We start from the raw sequence: 22,680 nt of genomic DNA on the forward strand, positions 1-22,680 counted from the left end.
TCAGTGGCTATGGATGCCACAAGACTCCAGGGCAGCTGGCTTGCTCAAATGTCTGGAGCCCTGATGGCAATTTTGCTCCCTGTTGCAGCCTGCGCTCCTAAGTATTCCCCATTTGGGAGTGTCTGGGACAGTATTAGAGGAAACAGTTTAGACACTGATGTCCAAGGACAGCTCTGCTGACTACAGGGACCAACAGAGAAGTAGGGCTGGTACCAGATTCCACCCTCTGCACGGGTGTTCCCCACCGCCAAAAATCTTCTTGTTCCCAAGGCAGGGGCAGGTACAAGATGGGGAACACTAATGCCATGGCCAAGATCAGCTTCCTGAGGGGCAGCAGCACCTCCTGAGGGCTTTGACAGGCCAAACAGGGCCGTGGCTGTTCCAATGTCCCAAATATGAGACCCAAGGCTAGCAGTGCTTACACTCTGCCTTTTCCAAGCTATTGGCTGCTCTTCCTCAGGTTTAATAAGAGCAGTACCTGAAGACGCAGCAAACTCCAAACAGATCTGGTTCAGTCCCTGAGCCACGTTGGAACACACTGAGACAAAGCCAAATTCCCTTTGGTGACACCGTGAGCTCTGAGCAGGGCCCCCAGAGCCCCACTCCAGCCTGATCAGAGCTGCACAGTGAGTGTTTCTCTGCCGCCATAACACAACATTCCAGCTCGATGAAAACCAGGCAGCCAGCCCCGGAAAGCAGCGAGGCTGCTGCAAACAATGCCATTAACCAGTTACACAACAGAGCTAAGAAAACAAAGCAGCCATTTCCCCACTCCCTCCCCACCTTCCTCCTTCAGCTGGGAGCCTCAGACCTGCTCCTCACCCCTCATGGGATCTGCTGCTTTTGTTTCCTTGCCACCATGACAATCTTGGTTTTGCCCCAAAATGATCAAATGTTAAAAGTTTCAGGCAACGTTGGGCTAAGTAGAAGGAAAACCTTTACATAATGAAATCCCAAACAGCTGTTCTGCCAGTCTCCACCTGGAAAGCTGCCCAGCGGAAATGAAGGCTCCTCCAGAGGCCAATCCCAGGGATCTGAAGGCAGATGTAAATGATCCCAGCCAAACTGAGCCATGGGTGGTGGTAACATGTTCCACACATGGAAAGGGGCATGCATTTGCTTAGGGAAGACACTGGTGCCAGACAGGGGCCTAAAGACTTAAATCTTGAGCTTCCTTTGGATCTCCAATTAACTGTTTCTTCCAAACACCTTCCTTCACTGAACCTGAAGAAACTCACCTGATTCCAGGCATTAATGCCTGTTTGCTCTTCAAACAAGAGCACTTCAGTGTATTGTGGTTTTTAAGGCTTGCTCTTAACATGGAACAGAAAATATAATTTCAAAAAATAGTCGAGTGCAAAGAACTAGACTGATGTCCTTTTCACCTGACAAATCTATATAAAATCTCTATATAAAATATGAGAAAACCTCTCACCTTTGTGTTGGCTGCAATCCAATTGGAGGTTTCACTGTCATCATCACACTTCTTAATCCATTTCTTTAACCACTGTCAGAAAAATGATGGAAGAAGAGCATTTAATCTAACTGGAAGAACTGCAAATGTTCTGAAGACACCTGCTCACATTAAGGAAAGGTACAACCAACCACATGGGAATAGGGGGTGTTGGTGCTGGAAAACTGTGCAAACAGCCACTAATTTAGTGGCAGACAGTTCCTGCAGCTCCATCCTGATCCAGCAAGCACAAGCACCTGGCACAAACACTCCTGCAATGAGTTTGCCGCTCTTAAGTTCAATCAGCACAAACTTCATGGTAGACTCTTAAATAATAAGGATATTTTAGCTTTAGGTGACCTAATTGTGGCCTTCCATTACCTGAAAGGAGCCCACAAAAAAGACAGAGAGGGACTGTTTACAAGGGCCTGGAGTGCCAGGACAAGGGGGAATGGCTTCCCAATGGCCACAGGGCAGGGGTAGATGGGACATTTGGAAGAAATTCTTCCCTGTGAGGGTGCTGAGGCCCTGGCACAGGGTGCCCAGAGAAGCTGTGGCTGCCCCTGGATCCCTGGCAGTGTCCAAGGCCAGGCTGGATGTGGCTTGGCGCACCCTGGGACAGTGGAAGGTGTTCCTGCCCATGGCAGAGGGTGGCACTGCATAATCTCTGAGGTGCCTTCCAACCCAAACCAACAAAACCAAATTAGTTCCCTCAGCACAAAACATCACACGTCTGACAAAGCACCGAACACCTACAGAATGCCTTGTACAGGAATGCTCCTTGTCCGGAAAGCACCTTCACTCCTCTGCAGAGGGTCCCAGGTGTAATAGCCTCCTCCTCCAGACAATTCCCACCTGGCTGAGGCCCTGTTCCCTCACAACATCCAATTGTGAGGCACCCAGTTAAAGGCACCCAATAGGATTTCCCTGCTGGAACCCACCGTATGATTTAAACAGGTGAGCTTCTCTGCTCCCTGATGGGAACAAGAATTGGACTCGATGATTCCTGGGGTCCCTTCCACCTCAAGATATTCTACAAATTCTATAGACAGCCACAAAAACATGAGCTTCATTTCTAAGTCTTGCACATAAATTGCCTTTAACCTTTTTCAAGTCACAGATTTTAAAAGAATTTTGACATGCTCACCTTGCATTTAACAGGATCATGCCAGTTTTCACCACAGTTAAAGCTGTAAGGGAAAGAAAGCAAAAATAAGCCAAGAGGGTAGATGATTGTACTTATAATTCAACAGGGGAAGTTTTCTTCTGGGTTGTTCAAAGACAGTCCTGTCTTTGAAATTTGAAATTTGAAATTAAAAAGGAAATTTTATAAAACTGAACACACCCCCCCTTCAATCCTGAAATCGCTCATGCGCCACTTCAAAACAGTGCCAGGACAAGGGGGAATGGCTTTCCACTGCAGGAGGGCAGAGTTAGATGGGATATTAGGGAGAAATTCTTTACTGTGAAAGCTGAGAGACACTGAAACTGGTTTCTAGAGAAGTCACCCCACCCCTCAAAGCGTCTGAGGCCAGGCTGGACAGGGCTTGGAGCGCCCCAGGATAGTGGAAGTTGTCCCTGCCCATGGCAGGGCATGGAACTTGATTACCTTTAAGATCCCTCCCCAACCAAAGCAGTCTGTAATTCCATGAACACACATTAACACTTGCAGGGCAGTGAGTACAAAACAGTATCAGCACCGTTTCCGTGATTGTTCTTACCAGAACTGACGCCCACATTTGCAGCGCACAGGTTTAGCATCCGGGTATTGGACTTTAACAACGTGGTGACAGTCAGGGGCAGGACACCACTTTAACAGTCGATTACACTGTGAAACAAAGCACAAACCCGCATCACAGAGGAAGGTGCTCCAGGACACCTCCTGCCCTGCATTCCTTTGTCGTGGCTGCAAATAGCTAAGAAATTAAACCCAAATCCACTGCACACATCACTTTGAGAAAGGACTGAAAGCTTGATTCCACAACAATTTCCTCCCTGGGTTCTACAGCACAGCTGAAGCTGCACAATGGGGAAACTGGGACAGTGCAAACATCTTCCAAAGCACCTTTCTCCGAGTTTATTTTGAGGCTGCAAAACTATCAGTATTTTGCTAAAAGCACTTCTGCAGTTCTGCTTCAACTGGCAAAATGTTTAAGGCATGTTCTTGTTTACAGCATTTCCTGGTTTTCAATCTGAAGTATCTCAGGTAACATTCAAGAGTTATAAATATTATATAACTATTATATAACTATTATAACTATGTAATTCTGCTTCTCAGAACCTAGATATTAAGCAAAAGCTCTTACATTCTCTTTAGGTCCTTTGTCCTAAAGTTTTTTTAATATTTTCCCACTACTATCCCTGTAATGCAAAGGACTATAAAACAACCCCTGCATTCACACTTGATCCGAGACTATGCAAAAACACCTGCTCTGCAGTTCTAAACAAGCCTCCAGTCTCTGGCTGGGTACATGTGTAAGACAAAAACAACCTACAAGCCATTAAAAATTTCAAATAAAAACTCACCTCTACAAAACTATTGGTTATTAAATGCTGGTACTTTAATTTAACCTTGGAATCTGTGATCAGACGCCTGTGGGAAGGGAAGAAACAGAAAAATCATACTATAAATCTCATTTTTCCCATACACAGCCAGTAAGTTGAGACAGACAAACAGGTTTGATTCATCCTTCTACACTTGCACGTACTTTTTCTACTAATTTGTTCTCTATTTATTTGATAGATCTTTTTCTATTATGAAAACTACATGCAATGTATTCAATACATAAATATATATATAAATATATTAGCTTCAAAAACAGAAAGCTCCCGCACTTCAGAAGAACTGAACCTCTTGGTGTGAGGATTTTTATTTAAAAACACTTTCCAGAAGAGCTCAAGAAACAAAGCAAATAATTTAATCAGTTCATTTACATAAAACATGCACATTTTGTGGCAAATCCCTTTAAAAAGCCCCAGAACAACCTTTGTGTGGTTAGTAACTTTGGGAAGCCTCATGTTAGCTGGGTTTAAGTGGAATGCTACAGCTTCACTTTAAAAATTAATAGTGTTTTAATCTATTTACCATAAAAACAAAGTTGATTTGAATTTAACATCACTAGCAGTGTACACAACATGGACTTTGAATTAATTCCAGTCTGCTTGGAATTGGGAGAGCAGAGGAAAACTGAATGATGGGAACCCTTGACAAGCATGGTGACCACTTTTCTCCTGGGCACACCATCCTAGCTGGCATTTGCAGACTGCCCAGTCTAAATACATCCAAAATAACTTAATTATGGATTGCTGAGCACTTCTATAAATGTCTTTTAGCTATGACTGCATCATCTTCCCAATATATCTAAATATAAGGCTGGACTAGCACACCCTTTGTGGCATTCCTGGCTTAAATCTACTGTGGAATACAGCTTTATACAGGCCACACCATGGATAAATATTGGAATTAAAGGATTTTCCATTCCAGGTGCAGTCAAGACTCAGTGCACTCCTGCATGTTATCCTGCTTCACTGAGGAGCAGCCTGTGCCCATGGGATGTGCACAAATCCCAGCCCTGGGCAGCTGGGGAGCTCCTCACCCAAGCACATGCTGGTTGTTACATAAATCACAGCACGTGGCAGCTCAATTCCCAGGGCTAAAATAAAACAAATCAGCTGACAAAGCATCTCTCTTGCAATTCTGGAGTCAAACTTACTGAAGAATGCGAAAACAATTGGAATTTAGTATGAATTATAAATTTCTTTTTATTTTACCCCATACCTGAGCTTCAAGACATACTAAAAATCACTTAAAAATGTACTGTATTATAACAATATATCAGGAACTGGTATTTAAATTAATAGTCATGCCATAACTAACCAGAGCACATAATCCACTGGTTTTTTGTTTATCAAAATGCTTTGTTTGCTCTAATCGCCATCACCAGGTCACAATCTTCAAGAATATTTCTTTGAATATTATGGGGTTTTGGCAAATCATAAATGAAACTAGACAAATTAAGAGATTAAACCCATGCCCAGAGCCCATAAATCATATTATAAATCATATTAATGTTGTGTTTGTATCGCTTGGAAACTGAGAGCTGGAGACTTTGTAAACAGGAAAATACCTAAAATGTAATAATTAAGGCCACAGAAGTGGGTGCAGGTTCCAGCTGAGCTCATTTACATCTTTATTCATGCCATATCCTAAGATTGCCACAGTTGTCCGTCTTGGCTTTTAAAGGAATGAGTTTTGCAAAAAATGCACCTTCCTCCCCACAGAAACCCAGGTAAATCAGGGAAAGGTGGATTTTTACCTCTAGAAACAGTTTCTGGTTTTTTTCAGACAAAGGAGACTTGTTTGCTTTGGCACCCAGCTGTCACTGCACTATCCCAGACCTCATCCCTGCCCTCTCCAGGCAAGGGGAATCCCACAGCACTGCTCTCCTTTTCTTCCATCCTTTCCTTGCTTCTCCTGCCATTGCAGCCTCAAATGGTTTCAGCTACTCAATTTCACATATACTGTTTCAACAGCTCATTCCAACTGTTGCAATCAAGAAAACACTCAAGAAAGTCCTGCTGAGAGCATTCAACGCCACAAATTGAAGTTCAACCTCTGGTAAACAAAAATCTCAATCAAGTCACTCAAGATATGCCAACTTCAGCTCAGTTTCCACCCACTGGGCTCTACAAACCACCCCCTAACAGGGCAGGAAAACACTTTAGCTACTTCCACTTCCATCCAGCCTACACTCCATGAGTAACCAAGAGCCAAAATTGGGAAAATCACTACTCTGAAAGCAACTGATAATAAAAAACAGTAAATTAATATCAATGAGTGAGTCAGGCTTCAGGAAGGAAAGAGTAAGGTAACAGAATAAGTCTCTATTGAGATGCTTTTTAGCAAGAAGAATTAAAGCGAACTTGAACAAAGTTTAGAATTATGAAGGATATTGCTCATGCAACAACCTCCCCCAGTATAAAAGAGAAGGAAGCTCATGGAATTCACTGCTCCACCATGAAATAACAGTCATTCTCTATAGCTGGACAACTTAGTAACTCCAAGGACACAGGCTGACACACCAGCTTAATCAAATCTCATGTTTGAGGGTCAACTGCTTCCTATCAGAGGGCAAAAAGCACAGCCTGCATCAGCCCTTAGGACTCCTGTCCTCTGACTCACCTACTAACTACAGCTATAGACTTGGGTAACCAGTGGGTTTACCTGGGTAGAAGTCCTAAATTCCTATGTAAATCAAAGGAAACAAAAGACACAAAGCTGTGGAACAGGGTTTGGAAATCCTCATGTCACACTGACTAAACTGGTCAGGGAGTCTTTCCTCCCAGTGCTGTCACATGGGCTTTTCACACCTAAACAGGAAGTTAAGAGACATTCTGGTATCAAAACACACAGTTCAAGAGGGGCTTCTCTGCCGCCTAAAAGCCTCTGTGCAGTTTACTCTAAGCATTTGAATAGATCTGAATGGCACAACAGTAACACAATGGAAAGAGAGAGCAAAGCCAAGAGCATCACTTACATTACTGTATTGTCGTCCACTAAGATATCACAGCCATGGGCAGGGCATGAAATGGTCTGAAAAACACAAAAAGGTCATAGAAGGAACAGTGGTTATCCTGGTTTTGCATCACAAAGAATTCCAAGGCAACAGACTTCACTACAATCCATAGCAAAAGGAGTGCCTTGCTGTCGCTGTTGAACCGCTAGCAGAGTGCAAGAACAGAGCCGAGTCAAATATGACAAATTTCTGATTTTATTAATTAATTCCAAAACTTATATAGACTTTCACAGATCATCCGGATTGGGTCAGTTCAAAACCTCCCCCTAGGCCGACTGGCCAGGCTTGAACTGCCTATCTTTCCAGAGACCGTTTCAATAACATCTAAACTTTATCTTTGTTTATAGAACATAGGAAGAAGAAGAGAAAAATTCCCATGGGAAAGAGTCTGTGCTTGCCACACCTTGCCTCTCCCACCGTATCCCAGGTGTGCCACTGGTTCCCCCTTCCACACCCCAGACACCTCTACCAACTCCAAAAAATTCCCTCCAGATTCACCTGTGGCAGAGCCTGCAGCCCCCAAACCTTTGTCGTTTGGGTTTTCTCTGTTGTTCTTTTGGGTTTTTAAACTTTAGCAGGGAAAACTCTCTCCCTTCTCTCCAATACACAGAATTTCCAGAAATAAGCCATGAGTTGAGTTGACATTTTACCTGTCCCATGCCTTCTTCCATTATTTTGGTAGTTAAATATTCACTCCAGCACTGCATACAGAACTTGTGTCCACACTCTAGGCCAGTGAAGTACTGCAATAACAAAGAACACAAGACATTGCATCATTTTATCACATGGATTCACTCCATAATTTCATCCTTCTTGGTGCTGTGCAGCTCATCCATCCCATCCCTCATTCCCCACACAGAACTTGGGACACTGCTATTTATTTTGCATCATCACCACTACAGAACATTGCCAGGGCAGTCACTCTTCCAGAGCCAGACTTTAATCCCCAACCCTAGCAGCAAGAAAAGGTGTGGCCTATGTTTCCATCCTGCCCATTAAAATTTATCCTTGTTTTAGGAGTGAATATGGAGCACAGCACGGCTCTCTCCCATTTTACTCTGGGAATCAATCAAATAAATGCAATACCAAACAGGTCACAGGGATAAGATGATACACAGTCTTCACTCCTCCTATCTTTTCCACTTGACACATGTGGGTGCTGCCCAAAAGTTCCAGACCTCCTCAGGGAACTTCCCCCTGAAACCCAGATGCTCATCAAATGAGGACACTAAAGATCCTAATTGGCAGGTGTAAATTGCTAAATAAAATTCAATAATGATCAGCTGTCACAGACAACAGGGACAACTCCATCCTTGTCTGCATCTTCTGCACAGAGCTGTCAAGATATCATCTGAGACTGAATGGTTACAAAAGGGCTGGAGAAGCAAACACTGCTGAGTAAAGACTGAAATTAAAGTACTTTTCTCTGGTCAGCCTAAAGTTATTTTACATCCAGAGTCAGCACCAAGGAAAACTGTATTTAAAACACCTCACTTGTACTACTATAGAGGTACAATATTTGCTGGCTCAGCTTTTCAAACCAGCTTCTCAGCCAGGGAGATAAAATCAGAACTCCACCCTCAGACATCAAACTACAAAACTCCACAGAGGAAAGAGCCCAGAATCCTCTGTGGAACAGCCCAAAACAACAGCAGGATGGTGGTAATTGAGGAAGTCCACTTGAGGGAAATGTTCTTCCCAAACCACCTCCTTAACCAAGACAGATTTATTCTGTCCATCCCACAGAGGTGTAACAGCTGGGTTGTGCTGTCTCTGGCTGCTCTGGCATGGGATTGCCCAGAGGAGGTGCCTGTCAGCACCCTTTTCCCATGGGCTGGCAGGCTGTGATCACACTGCTCTGACACTCCTGCCACCAGCACAGGCTGCAACCTGTGAGCACCAACAAGGCGGAACCTAACCTGAGCATCTGAATTGATGCCAGGTAAAAATAGAGACATCATCCCCAAAAAAACCCAACAAAGAGATCCGAGAGGAGGCTGACATCTACATGGTGCTAGGTACACCCGCTCCAAGAGTGAAAAAAGACACCTTCCAATTTCTGAACCTTTACTGAGCCAGCAAACAAGGTATCTAATGCTCCACAGATGTGGCTGTGGCCAAGTGACATCTCCTGGAGGTGCAGAGTTAGAGTAAAAACAACTTAACGTCTGCAACTTTTGGGATGCCACAGCATGAAACCATCCCAAAGACAGCTCTGACTTTTCCCTGAATTTTGGCTTCTCCACATGTGATGGGAAGCAAATGTAGACAAGGGAATCACCCTTTACTGCACCCAAATACTCCTGCAGAAGGCAGACATAAGGAACCAGCACAGAACACATCTTCATGTAAGACCTGTTTTGGTTATTTCAGGCAGGGAAAAGGTTTGCTAAATGCCCACAGAAAGGCAGCCACCACCACACTTCCTCCCAGGCTGCAAGGAATGCAGAGAATCTCTCAACTCTTTTCTTTACTTTGAGGGAGTTCCCAATTATTTTTGGCTCAGCTGACAGCAGATGTCAAGGGAGCAAGTAAAAACCACCAAGGGCAGAGGGGGCAGTGATTCCATACGCAGCACATTAGCCCAGGGGACAGCTCTGCTGGGACCACATCTGTGCTCATCACCCACAGTCTGAACAATGCAGGATGTTCCCAAAAACACCCCCAGCCCACCCTCCGAGGAACCTGAGGGTGAGAGGCAAGAGAGGAGGAAGGCAAAGCCACAACCCTCTCAATTCCTGTCTTACCAATAAAGGTGTCACCCAAAATAACTGCTGGGACCTGACACTGCTTGGCAGGGACACAGAGCAGGTGGACACAGAGCAGGTGAAACATCTCACTTAAGTCCTCAAACTTGCAGGGTGAGAGCATCAAATGCCTCGTTTGGCAGGTGTTTCCCAAAACTCAAACTACAGCTGTTTGGAGATGACTGAAGAGCTACAGAGACTTCACAGACAGGAGAGAGGGAATACTCAAGACTAACATTTCTGCAACAACTGCACACTGTAAAACTTAACTCCAAACTTTCAGCTTTCCATAAGCCGAAAGGGCTCTCAGGGCAAAAAACACCCAGCTTTTATGTGGGGGAAAAAAAAAAAAATCAGCTGATCATTGCTAGAGGGTTTTCAAAGGTGAGATTCCAGGCTGGGCATTGAACATAAACATAATCCTAGAATTTATAGTTCATATTGACGAAAACAGCTTCAAAACAGATTTCAACCACCTTAGACACAGACACTACAGCCTTTTACAGAAGAAATAATAAATATTAGTTTTCCTATAGGCTCCAACCTTTTTGTAGGGCAAAGAAACCGAGGTTCCCCTCTGATGTCTTTTAACTTAACACCAATAACAGACAGCCCTCCTCACCTGCAACATCTCTCTGCTCCAGCTAAAAATCTGCTCTTCTAATAACAGGGCCACTGCTATTTGCACTACTAATGTGCCATTTGAGCAAGTAAGTCAAGAAGTATTAGTGTGTTTTGTGCTGTTCTTTCCAGATTCAAAACTCTGGACAATGCTCCAGTGTGATTTTGGAGGTTGTCCTGTGCAGGGCCAGGAGCTGGACTCAATGATTCTTGTAGACCTGTTCCAGCTCAAGGTATTCCATGATTCTACAATTCTGCTTCCCAGGCAGCAGAGTACCCCCAGCCAGACGACAGGCCTGTCACTTTGAGTTCTACCCTCCACCCAGCACAGCAACTACGTTAAAAAGGAGAGAACAACATATTGTGATATACTGCCTTTCTTTTTCAAAGCACCTCCTCATACAAAGCAGGAATTTGCCTTTGCAGCTAATGTCCAAGAAGGAAGTTGGGGCACACAAGGCAGAAGGTAGCCTCGTGGTTCCTGGCTCAAGAGCAACAGGGACCTTAATCCTGAGAATGGAAGGCCTGAAGCTGGGCTTTGCTTGGCTCTGCCCACTCCAGGGAAGGAAGATCCAGAGCAAGGAGAAGGCCACAACCAGGGGACTTCAGGCTACTCCTGAACCCCAAAGCTCATCATGATTCCCATCCTTGCTGAAAACACACCCAGAGCAAGAGCAAATCCCTGTGTGTCAGGGCAGCTTTGCTTGGAAAGGCCCAGCACATGTTTTAGGGAGTTGTGGGAGGGCAGCCCCCCTAGGAGCAAATTCCAATAAAAGAAGAATTCCTCACTATCAGCACTTTGCCCTTTTGATGAACTCTCCTATTTGAGCTTTTCCACTCATCTCCTTTTCTCCCAGATCTTCCAACAGTATGTCTTGCCCCAGGGAGCCCCAGCAGAGCCTGGACCTCTGAGCAGTGTATGGGAATGCTTTGATTTGGTCAACAGCTACAAAAAAAGCACCACCATCACCCAGAACACCAATGCAGAGTCGCAGCAAGCACTGGGTAACACAACCCAGATCTCTGACCAAGAGGGTATTGTCCCCATCCAGACATTCTAAAGATCCAAAGATATGCACACTTTATTTCTACTCACTTTTATTCTAGACCTCCTCGTCTGAGTATTTTGTAGCATTACTGACTGCTTTTAAAAGCTGTTTCATGCCTTGTTTTTCTATTTAAGTGAATCCCTTTGCCCATCATGCTTTTCACAAATTTTTAATTTCACATATCATTTATCTTTACATAGTTGGTATCTAACCTTTGCAAACATCACCTGCTTGCTTTTTCCTGAACTTTACTACACTGCTGCCCAGGCCCCAGAGGTGTTTTGCAGGAAAATGTGAAGTTTCAGGTAGGACATGTGGGGAGTTGCTGGTCAAGCAGCAGTGAGGCTGCCAGGTACTCACTGAGTTTGGGTAGTTCAGATAGCAGATCTGACAGGACATGTCCTGGGCTGATGACCTGGTGTTCATCTGGCGCGTTCGAGACTTTTTACTTGGATTAATTACGTGACACTCTGCGAAGAGCTTCTCCAAGTTACCATCGAAGTACCTGCACAAAAAAGGAGAGTATGAAAATTTAACCACCTTGTAAGTAATTTTTCCATTCTATTTGGCAGTTAAGTTGCTTTTAATATTTCAAAACTCACACACCCACTACTTCCAACAAACTCTTCGCTAACACAACACAGCGGTGGATATTAGACAACTACATAATTTGAGAGACTCTCACTTGAATTACACATTCCTGAAATTCAGGTACCTTCAATTCTTCAGCTGCATTTCAAGTAATTCATTGCTCTCCCCAGTGACTGTTTTGCATTAGAATTTCAGGACAGGAAACTAGAGCAAGAACACCTCACTTCGCAGTCCAGGCATTGGAACACCTTCCTGAAGCAGAAGTTTGATGCCTCCAAGCTCAATTCTTTTCAGTTTAAGCCTTCCCTTTTTCCTAATATTCTGATCATTAGCCATTTGAGCATCTTTTGCCTTCAGTCAACCTGAGGTGACTTAACAACCTCCCAAAAAATACTTTTCAAGGTTTACAATGCCTCCAAAGATTAGGTACCTATTGGAAAGGAGGATACAAAACTGCCTGGGGGGAGAAAAAAATATCACTTCCTTTCTATTTCCTACTCCCTTAAGAAAAACAATACTGGTTTGCTTTCAAGGCTTATAAAAAGCTCTTCAACTTGGAGAGGAGGACCAAACTGGGGAGAATCATTATCAAGAAGCTCAGTCTCTTCCCAGAATCCTTCACACACCTTTCTCCAGCCTGCAGCAGGTGCAAAGAACTAATTAAACCGGACAATTAACCAGCCCCATCACCTGCACGTATCCCCCAGCCAAACCCGGTACGTCGTTCTCCCTGCTCCCTTACAGCTCTACCTACCAACAAGGCTTGGTTTATAATGAAAAAAACATTAATTTTCCTGCTGTTTCATATGTTTCTTAATGCAGTTCACGTACTTTAGATCTTAAATTTCAAGACACTGAATCTGGAAGGAAGTGGTGAATTCTGGCATTGCAGCATCCACGAGGCTTTGCCACTGTTCTTCAGTGTTAGCCAGGATTTAACTCAACCAACTTCTTTTGTTTGCTTAGAGGATTATATTTAGAAACTTATATGTTATATTAAAATAAAAACATACAAAATTATATATTTAGAAGATTTTAGCAAGTGAATTCAGTGCAGTGCCATTATAGGCAGAATTTTTTATTAAGAATCATGGATGAATATTAAGTCTATGAAGTTTTCCAGCCTTTCAGCTGCTCTTAGAGGCAGCAGGAGAAGCACAGGACATGCTCTGAGGAGAGAAGACACACAGTTGAGCATGAAGTTTGCAAGGAAAACAATTTTGTATACAAATGCTATGATGCAACTTGAACCCTGGTATTCATGGCCAGCTAAATGCTAATGGAAATACCAGAGGTATTTGTAGTAGTGGGCTGGTTTTAAGGGTGAATATCCACGTCAGGAAGTTGACTTTTTTCACTTGGAATTACCTATCCCCTTTAAATACCTATGGATAGTATTCTGTTCTCCATGCTGTTTTCTTTTCAGCATTTTCATTCTGAGTAAGTAATTTCCACATTTATTTGCATGTGTGTCTCTCAGACTCAAATTCATGCTGCCACTGGGCCATAAGAACTCCAGAAACTGCAGAAGAGAACTTGGATCTCTGTGAAAACACAGAGTTCCAGTGGATACTCCAAAGTCCACCAGCTCTCTAACTGCTACACCACTCCTTATGCAAACACACCAAGGGTTCAGTCAGAAGACTCTTGCAGATCCTTCAGTAGTTAGGAACAACTCCTAATTCCAATTACCATTCCTTTTTCCCACTTGTTCCAGCACAACCATCCATGTAGGCAGATCTCCCTTTGCCCTTCCCATGTTCCCAGGCAGCAGCTCTAACACCCTTCCCTCCCACAGCAGGTGAGCTTCACGTGACATTCCCTTACTTCCCTGGCCAGCAAACCTTCTCCACCATCAATTTCCATTTCCATTCATCCTCCTTGAATCCAAGGAAGCCAAAACTCATGCAATCCCAGTCCAGATCTGACCCTGACCTCATACAATTTCACCTAGATTTCTCCTGCAGATCTCACCTAATGCAAGGCAAAAGATGGCTACATTTCTCCAGAGCTCCTCCACGTCAGCACCCCTCCTCACTTCTTTCACAATTCCAAGAATCCTGATTTTTCCTCAAATCCCCTCTGTTAAAAGGCTTGGTTCTTGGTACTTCCATTCTTATTTTCAAGATTTTAGGTTGGGCATTGAACATAAACATAATCCTAGAATTTATTAAAACATTAATGAAAACAGCTTCAAAACAGATTTCAATCACCTTAGACACAGACACTACATCCTTTTACAGTAGAAATAATAAATTTTAGTTTTCCTATAGGCTCCAACTTGTTTGTAGGGCAAAGAAACCTAGGGAGGAGCACAGCACCTTTAACAGCTTTTTTAATTCTCTGCCCTCCTGTCCCTTCACAATGCAGACATTGAGTAATTCCAGCATTTCTGGCACATAAAAATTTCTTCTATTAATTCTTCAAAGCACATTCTCTTCATCACAAAGTTGGGTTTTTTCTGCTATTTTAAAATTAATGGACAAACCAGTGAATTATTTTCAAGCCTTTCTTCTTAGCAAGACCAAACCTATAACACTACCAAGTCTTGTTGGCAGAGGGATCAAGCTGTCAGCTCCTTTATCTCCCCAAAATTCCCTCCTGCAGTTTGTAACTGCCTAATCGCCATTTTCCAGACATAATCAAATCCTACCCATGGGAGTATCAAAGATAAAAAGCCTTTTCACTGAAAAAAATTTCTTCTAGTACACACTTTGGGATGTTTACTTCCATGGAAGAGCATTTGTGAGTGTCCGTGCATCAATATACTTGCAATAAAAGATATCTCCACATCAAAACTCCTGCCATGCACCATTTTTCACCTGTTCAGCCTCTGCTGAAGAGCCTAAAGTATTTATTTGTTCCAAGGAAAGCAGGCAGCCAGGTCCTGGAGAAGAGGCAATCTGGGCATTCCTGACATCCCTCCTCCGCTCAGAGGGAACAGGAACATGTGGCTACCAAGATAAGCAGCTACAAGGGACTGCTGCACCTCTGGCTCTGCCTTCAGGGATTAAATTTGGCCTTGGGGACATGCTGAGACACTTTTCTCAACAAAATGACCAAGGGAAGGCACATAAAGCAGGAGAGCTGTATTTTAACCTCTTCATTACACAGAGATTCCTCCCCAAACTCCCCTCAGGACACCATCAGCCACAGTAAAATTGGAAGGCAATCAAGAAAAAGTTATAAGCTACAACACTTCCTTCACTCATTTTTGAGGTGATGTGGACACTCTGCACCTCCTGCTCTCCTGTCTCTGGGAATGAACCTTACGAGACAGCGGAAAACATAATTTTGACATCTTTATTCTCCAAAATGTATGCAATGTATCAGAGGCTGAACTACTACTACTGTTTCCTCCACTCCCCACTTCCATCCTACAAACCCCCAGTTTGCTTTTACATACAAACAGTTTGTTTTTCACCAGTAGGACAGGGCAGTTTTTCAATTCTGACTGTTATTACTTTACTGTGAGTGGAATAAATACCTGTAGCACATCTGCCCTCTCAACACTACTGGGCAATTACTCCATGACAAAGCTGGCACAGAAAGTAACAACCTGATTAAAAACAAGGCTAAAAAAAAGTGGGTAAAACAGGTAAATTTTCACTTCACAAGCTCAGACCTCCCCACTTATCAAAAAAAAAGAGAAGCCACTTGGTTAAAGTGCTTTCCTCCAGGCCAGGTCTGATAAGGCTGCTGGGAGGTCGTGCTGACTCACCATGAGCTAAGGGAAAACAGAGACTGATTAGGAACAGCAAATACTATAAAACAACAGGGACTTTCAAGCAAAATGTGTATTTGGGGGGGGCTTTGCCCTTAAACCTCACCTGTCACCACAGCAATGACCAAACCCTCTTGAACACCAAGAGCCTGCTCTCAGCCTCCTCCCCAGCTTCCTACTCCTGCTTTAATACAGCTCAGCACTCCAAAGGATTTCATGGAAGTTATTTGGTGCAGAAGTGACAAAAAGCAGCACCAGGTACTCGAGAGATAATGTTTTGGTGTTTTTCTAAAACAACAGGACATCAATTCGCACCAAATCTGGGACCAATGCACAACAGGTCTGCCTAAGCAAGTAATGTATTCTATTACTTACAGGGGTAATCTTGGTGAGTGTTAAGTATTTTAATGAATATGTTTACCCTATGGATTTGTAAATATAATGTGTACTTAAACTGTAAAAGCCTTAACAATAATAACTCACATTGACCTGGCGGGCACCTCCCTTGGAATAAAAATACAAAAACAAAACCACAGCCCTATTTTTATTTTTGAATTGATGGCAGTTCTAAACAAGCTTTCAACGAGAAGAGACAAAATCTACTGAATAAAGGGATGACTTTTCAGTGCACTGGTGTAGAGTGTAGAGGTATCTCACAGGAAGACACAGGCAGCCAAGGAGAGTGAACTTTAGCCTGACCAAGAGAACCAGCCCAAGAAACTCAAATACCAAGTGAACAGACATGTTGCAGAGCAGGAATTAAATCAGAATGCTTAACAGCTGTAGTCAGAGTTAAATAGTGACTACATTTGTAACACAAAGCTTTCAGACGTCCAACTCAAACAGGTCCATCTCAGAAAAATAAGGACTAGAAAGCTGTAAAAAAATACAATCACTTCAGAAAAAAAAAATCTAGGTTAAACAAAGCATAAGAGATACCTAGGCACCATCACTAACCAAAAATATTACAGAAAGCGGGCTAAAGGTGTCCTAAATCCATTAGGCCTGGGTAGCAGAAATATTTATACTCCAAAGTAATTACTAACAGTGTGAAAACCTTTGCTCCTCTTTCCATGGGTGACAGAGTGCCAAGCTCCAGAGGCTCAGTCCAAGGCTCAGTGAAGTGACATTTAGCAATTCATTGGAACACCAACAATTGCTCCTGGTTTACAGACCACATCCCATCTTCCCACACCCTGATCATCAGGCAAAGGAAATAGTAATTAAGAGAAAGTCAAACTAATGATCCCACCAAGCCCTCGTCACCCACCTATTGGTCACTTCACACCTGGTAAGACTAACAAAGACCACAGCAACCAGCAAGTCCCTGTACAGCCTTTACTGTTCCTTTTAGTCCAGATTAATTCTCCTCCCAGTTTCTAAAGTAAATTAAATTCTCCAGCTCCCTCATCTCTCTTCAACACCAACACTGGCATTGGAATAAACCAAATGCAGCTGAATTTGGACTCCACTGTGTAACAACAAACTGAAAAGTACCTTTACCAGCAACATTCCAAAAGCTGGGAATCAAAGATGGGAAATAACCAAAAAACACTCTGCTCTGAGGGGGAGGGAGAGGGAAAATTCAAGCCATTATTTACACACACTGAAGAAAACCTGGAGCTGCAGAGATGAAGGCAGGACCATTATCAGTCAGGAACAATTTAGCATTGGCCAGACCAGAGAATAAACATGTCAGGAATACACATGCCAGCATGACAAGCAAGAGCAGCTAAACCCAAATCCAAAACAGTTGCTAGATAACAAAAACCTGTTCCTGCTTGCTTTTTTCCAGAGTCTGTCCAAATGCTGTGCCTGTATGTGTTCAAACTGGAAATCCCTCTTTCCAATAGGCAACTTAACTTTCACAACTTCTATGCCTAACAGGCATTAATAATATTAAAACAAGGAATCACTCTTAGCTGGGAAAGGGGAAACATTTAGAGTTTACACAAAAGATTCTCCTGCGACACACTGCATTCATCCATCTATCCAACCTCAATCAAACCAGAACAAACATTTTTTTCCAGCTCTGTAGCACAAGATGGTTGCATGCTAAGGTGGCTGCTTACCTCTCCATCAGCTTCTCCTTATCCCAGTTGAAATGGCTAAGCAGTATTCGGGTGATAGTCGCTGGATTCTGGAGAAAGAAGAGAAAAATCATCAATAATTGAGCGAGAACACCGAGGAGAACTTTGAATAGGCAAAGGGAAAATCAGGGTGTCTGATAACATCATCTCTTCAGAAAATACATGTTTACTGCCTTGGACTGGGAAATAGCTGGACTTGACAGAAAAATGTTGCAGAAAAGTAAAACCTAACTCTATAAATCCAAGTGTCTATATAAAATGAGAACTTGGTTGAAGATTTAAGGATCAGTTTAATTACAGCTAACACAGCAGCTCTCTACATTCAGCATTCCCACACAATGCAATTCCAGGATGTCTGTAAAACACAGGAAGGGCTGATTTCCACCCATCATAACCATTTTTGCCACAACCTTCACAATACCTGCAGAGCAAGAGTATTCCAGCCCTGACCACCAGAATGCTTGGGCTGAACACTCTCCCAAAACACAACTAGATGCCAGTGTAAGATGCCAAAGTCCTTGGAAGACCCCAGATGTTCCTGCAGCACCATGAAGTCCAGAAAACACTCATGGAGCCGTACAGCTAAGGAAAGAAATACAGCCTAGAAAGGTCAGAAAGAAGATGGAAGAGCCGATTTTCACTCGTGTACAAGTTTTTCTTCCAACTAAATCTGTATCAGCCAAAGGTTTGGTTACATGAGAAACACACTGGACCATATGGCTTTGTTACACCCCAGAACCAAGTCTCAGCTTCCCAAATCCACTCTCTGGGCTCACTTTTAGGACCATTTACGTGCAAAGGAAACAAGAGCAGCACGCTGAGAGAGCGGCTGTGTGTACTTTGCCATTTGACACCAAAATGGAAGTTTGCCTCAGGGCCAATGTTCAATGGACGCTCTGAGGCTGTTGAAAAGTAGGACATAAACCAGCAATGCGATTTCCTGAGCCCTGGAGCTACAGCCACGACTTGATGCTGCCAAAAGCCAATGCTGTCATCCACAGCAGCAATCCCACCCCATTGCTGCATGTCCTGCTCTCACCAGTCCATACAACTACAGCCATTTTATGCTGAAAATACTGGCTCAGAAGCTGATCTTCTCTTTTCCTTTAGGCTGGTTTTTTATGGAATGAGTTCTCTAATCTGTTTGATTCCTGACCACACAAACAGCTGCATTAGCACAAGGGGAAAGCAGGACAGCCTCTTTCACCACCAACACAACCTTCACCGAAATAAAGCCCTCGGGTGACAGTGTAACAAGCACAAAGAACCAGTCTTGTTGTTTATACTATAAAAAGTGACATTCCTCTTCTTCTGCAACATGTTCTGACTCTTATTAATGCCAGCACAGATTGTTTAAGGCCAAATTAAGAATTTTTTCCAGCTTAAAGAGCCCATGTGAACCAAAGCAGCTTTAGAAAGGTTACACCAGATCCCTGATCCAGTCCCTGTGGAGCTCCATAAACAGCTGGAACAGCAGACCTATGCAGTATGGGGCAGAAGATATCAGAAATGGATATTGTCTAACACTGCATGGCGACAGTGTGGCTCTGGTCCATATCTGAAGCAGTCTCCCAGGTGACAAGAATCCAAGCTCTTCCCTGCAGCAACACCAGGTGCCTGGCTGACAACACGTGTCACCAGCTCTCCAACAGCACCCATCCTTCATCCAGCTCTGCAGAGCAGAGCAAGCAGTTTACCTCTTTTAAGTCAGTCCTGCCAACAAGAAGCTCTAGAGGAATTTAAGCGTCTCCTTCACCAAAAGGCTCCTCCAGCAGCCTCTTTCAGGGTTTCATTTTTTGTCTTTCTAGGTTATTTTGTATTTGAGTCTCCACAACATCCTTTTCTGCACCTCTGTCTGTATTATGGAGCAGTACCTAAAGGAGCTCTTAAAAGCTCACTTAGACACAATTCCTAGAGCAATTTAATCAAAGATGAAAATATACCTTAGTAAATAAACCAATCTTATCTCTAGATTATCTTGGTTATGATATCAGCTCTTGTAATTCTCCAGTTATGAGTTTCAGACAGCCAAGCACACAGCTCTTCAACACAAGGAGTCTTCATTCAGCCCAGAGATCTGCCAGCTGTACAGAGAAACACCATTTTCTCCATTTCTCAAGCAAAGGGATTGAGAGAGCTTTAATTAAAATCAGCCTGAAGTTTTGTCCTACCTTCTGCCACAGCAGCCCACTTGGCCACTTATTAAGGCTTCTGGGAATACCTATTAATCACTTAACAGGCTAAGAGGCAGCTACAGTAGTGGTCTCTGGCTGACTTTTTAAAAAGACAAAAGGCTTCCCCTGCACTGAAGCAAAGTTATGGCACATGGATAAGAAACTCGAGCAGTCTACAAGGATTATTAAGTAGAACAAGGTTGATCCAGCAAATACCACTCCCCAAAGGACATGTGGTTGGAAAGGGTTTTACCTGTGGCATTTTCCCAATACACTGGCTTTCCAGTATAAGTTTCCCTAGGTCAGACCCCCCAGGTATCCCAGCACTGCAAGGTCAGGGTACAAAAGTGGGCACTATTTAGGATTATACTGTTGGCTCAGTGTACTATCACCTTCTCCTGGTTTGCTGGCGCCCAGCTTCCTCCAGCACTGTTGGTTAAACGTTTAAAAAAGAAAGGAAACGCCAGCAGCATGACAAGCTCCCACCAGAAATAGCTGGGCTGCCTGCTTTCGTTGCCTGCCACATCCCAGATGTAGCATGCAAACCTCCCCTGGCTGTTTCCCAGATACAGAAGGCAAGGATTAACACAGCCCTACCCTTGCTCATCCCTGGACAGGGATACAGTCTTAGCTGGCAGCACACATGGAGCACAGAAGACTGGGAGGGACACAGCTAAGGGGAAAACCAGAGTTAAATACAAATACCTGAAGATCTGGCATGAAGGATTGTTCCCGTCTAAGGCTAGGCACACCAACAGAACAGCTAACATGGGAATAGCTAACATGCACACACTTCCCTCACAATTATTCGGGAGTAGAGCTGGAGGAGTCAACCACAGCATCCACCCCAGTAAGAGCTGTGTCCTGTACCTTGGGCACACAGGGTTAAAGCATCACCAAAATAATCTGGAATTTCAACACTAGTACTCCAGCCCTGCACCAACTCTCATCCATTACTTTGGATACTCACACTGCAAAAATCAATGGAATATCCAAACACTGGGTTGCACAGCACTGGGAAGTCACAGGCTCTGTTCTGCCTCCTCATTTGGCACACGGGATTATTTCCTACAACTGACACCACACAGAGTAGTTATAAACAGGCTCCACTGATGCTCAGACAGGATTACTCCCAAGGCTGGGAGAGCGCGCTCCTACTAAGGCTATTTTCTGTTTACAAAGACAAATTTTCCTACAGAAAGCAGCCAGAACGGACAGCAAGCAAGGGAACAGCCAACACGTTCTCCTCCCAATGTGGTCTGATGAAAGCTGAAACAGCAGATCTCACTTACAACAGCCTCCTATTAAATTTTACATGCCGGAGCCGAAGCGGATTGCCTGGAGCCAAGGGCAGCAAGCCTGTTGATATCCAGATAGGAACAAACCCGAGCAAAGCAGCCATTTTGTTGAAATTCTCTGGGCACTTCAAAAGATTCCCTAACAAAACATTCTGAATAAAGCTCTGCCCAGAGAGAAACACCCTCAGTCCTTCAGCAGGGATGATTTTTTTTTTTTTTTTTGGTTTAACAAAGCAGTCAAGTCCCTCACAGGCTTCAAACAGATCCCACTCCGCCACAGCTTTTCACTGGAGGTATTTATATTTACTGTCCTTATCTATGTTGCCATGCTCCAGCACACCAATGCAAGCAAGAGATACAGGAATAGGAAGCCCTACGAAAGTCTGGACTCCACCAAAGAAGCATTATTAATTCAAATAAAACTCCTTAATTTAATTCAGCTGGAAGCTTCATCAGTGATAACAGTTAGAATTCTTTTTGCTGTCAAAATAAGTATGAATCTGAAGGAGGAATCTGGATGCACTTAAATGCATAAATGAATTATAAATTAAATATTATTAGAACATTAGCTTGAATCAGAATTTCCAAGCAGCACAATTTGCTGAATGACAGTTGGGAGCACTTCAGCCATTCATGTTTCCATCCATCAAGATGAGCTGCGCAGCTAATTCTTCACGTTATTACCAAGAAAAGCACATTTTACAGTTCAGCTTCTCCTCACATGCTGGGAGTCAGCTCCTGGTTCAGTTTCAGCATTTATTGCAAATAAAAGCCATTTAAGAACAACTTAAGCTCAGTTCTCCAGCAAAATCCTTTCACACCTCCTGGAGAAATGGTATCAATAAATTCTTTGTTTTCTTTCCACGTCATGGCTGGTTTTGTTTTCTACCCATGGCAGCTTCTGCATTCCGATAGTTTTCATCCCAACTGCAGTATCTCCATCCCAATAACAGAGGCTTTCACAGCAATAAGGGTTTGATGATGCTTCCAGTTGGGTTTTCTACACAACTGCTTTGTACTCATGAATTCAAGCAGACGTTCCTGAAACCCTGGCTTTGCTCAAGCCTCAGACCTCTGTACAGGGTTTAAACCTCAGCAATGTCCACTGCTGTACTCCATGGGGACACAAGGCTGGGTTTATATTCCTCAGAAGGAAACCAATGGTTTCACATCAGCTGACAGCAAAGACTGAGGGTTTGGCTTGGTGGAGAAGCAAAGAGCTGTCACAAGCTGACACCGGTCCGAAGCCAAGCAGCAAACATCTACTCCAGTGAAGTGGCACCTGGGGACAGCCGTCACACCACCACTGTAAATATTTAACCAGCCAAACCCCCAGTGTTTGCAACAGTAGAGCACC

At 43.5% G+C, this 22,680-nt stretch overlaps 1 protein-coding gene across 2 annotated transcripts in view; it reads right to left on the minus strand.

Moving 5' to 3' along the window:
- Positions 1 to 22,680, minus strand: part of ARIH1 (ariadne RBR E3 ubiquitin protein ligase 1) — a 50,876-nt gene that overhangs the window by 11,117 nt on the left and 17,079 nt on the right. For both annotated transcript variants that reach the window (XM_085071071.1, XM_085071070.1), the window contains exons 2-9: positions 17,834 to 17,901; positions 11,807 to 11,951; positions 7,680 to 7,772; positions 6,991 to 7,046; positions 3,980 to 4,046; positions 3,175 to 3,281; positions 2,601 to 2,643; positions 1,436 to 1,507 (exon numbers count right to left, since the gene is read on the minus strand). In XM_085071071.1, coding sequence (XP_084927197.1) covers positions 1,436 to 1,507; positions 2,601 to 2,643; positions 3,175 to 3,281; positions 3,980 to 4,046; positions 6,991 to 7,046; positions 7,680 to 7,772; positions 11,807 to 11,951; positions 17,834 to 17,901 — 651 coding nt within the window. The remainder of the gene's footprint in view (positions 1 to 1,435; positions 1,508 to 2,600; positions 2,644 to 3,174; positions 3,282 to 3,979; positions 4,047 to 6,990; positions 7,047 to 7,679; positions 7,773 to 11,806; positions 11,952 to 17,833; positions 17,902 to 22,680) is intronic.

This window comes from Lichenostomus cassidix, chromosome 10 (assembly GCF_008360975.1).
Source record: "Lichenostomus cassidix isolate B80296 chromosome 10, HeHo_3.0, whole genome shotgun sequence".
NCBI classification, from domain to species: domain Eukaryota; kingdom Metazoa; phylum Chordata; class Aves; order Passeriformes; family Meliphagidae; genus Lichenostomus; species Lichenostomus cassidix.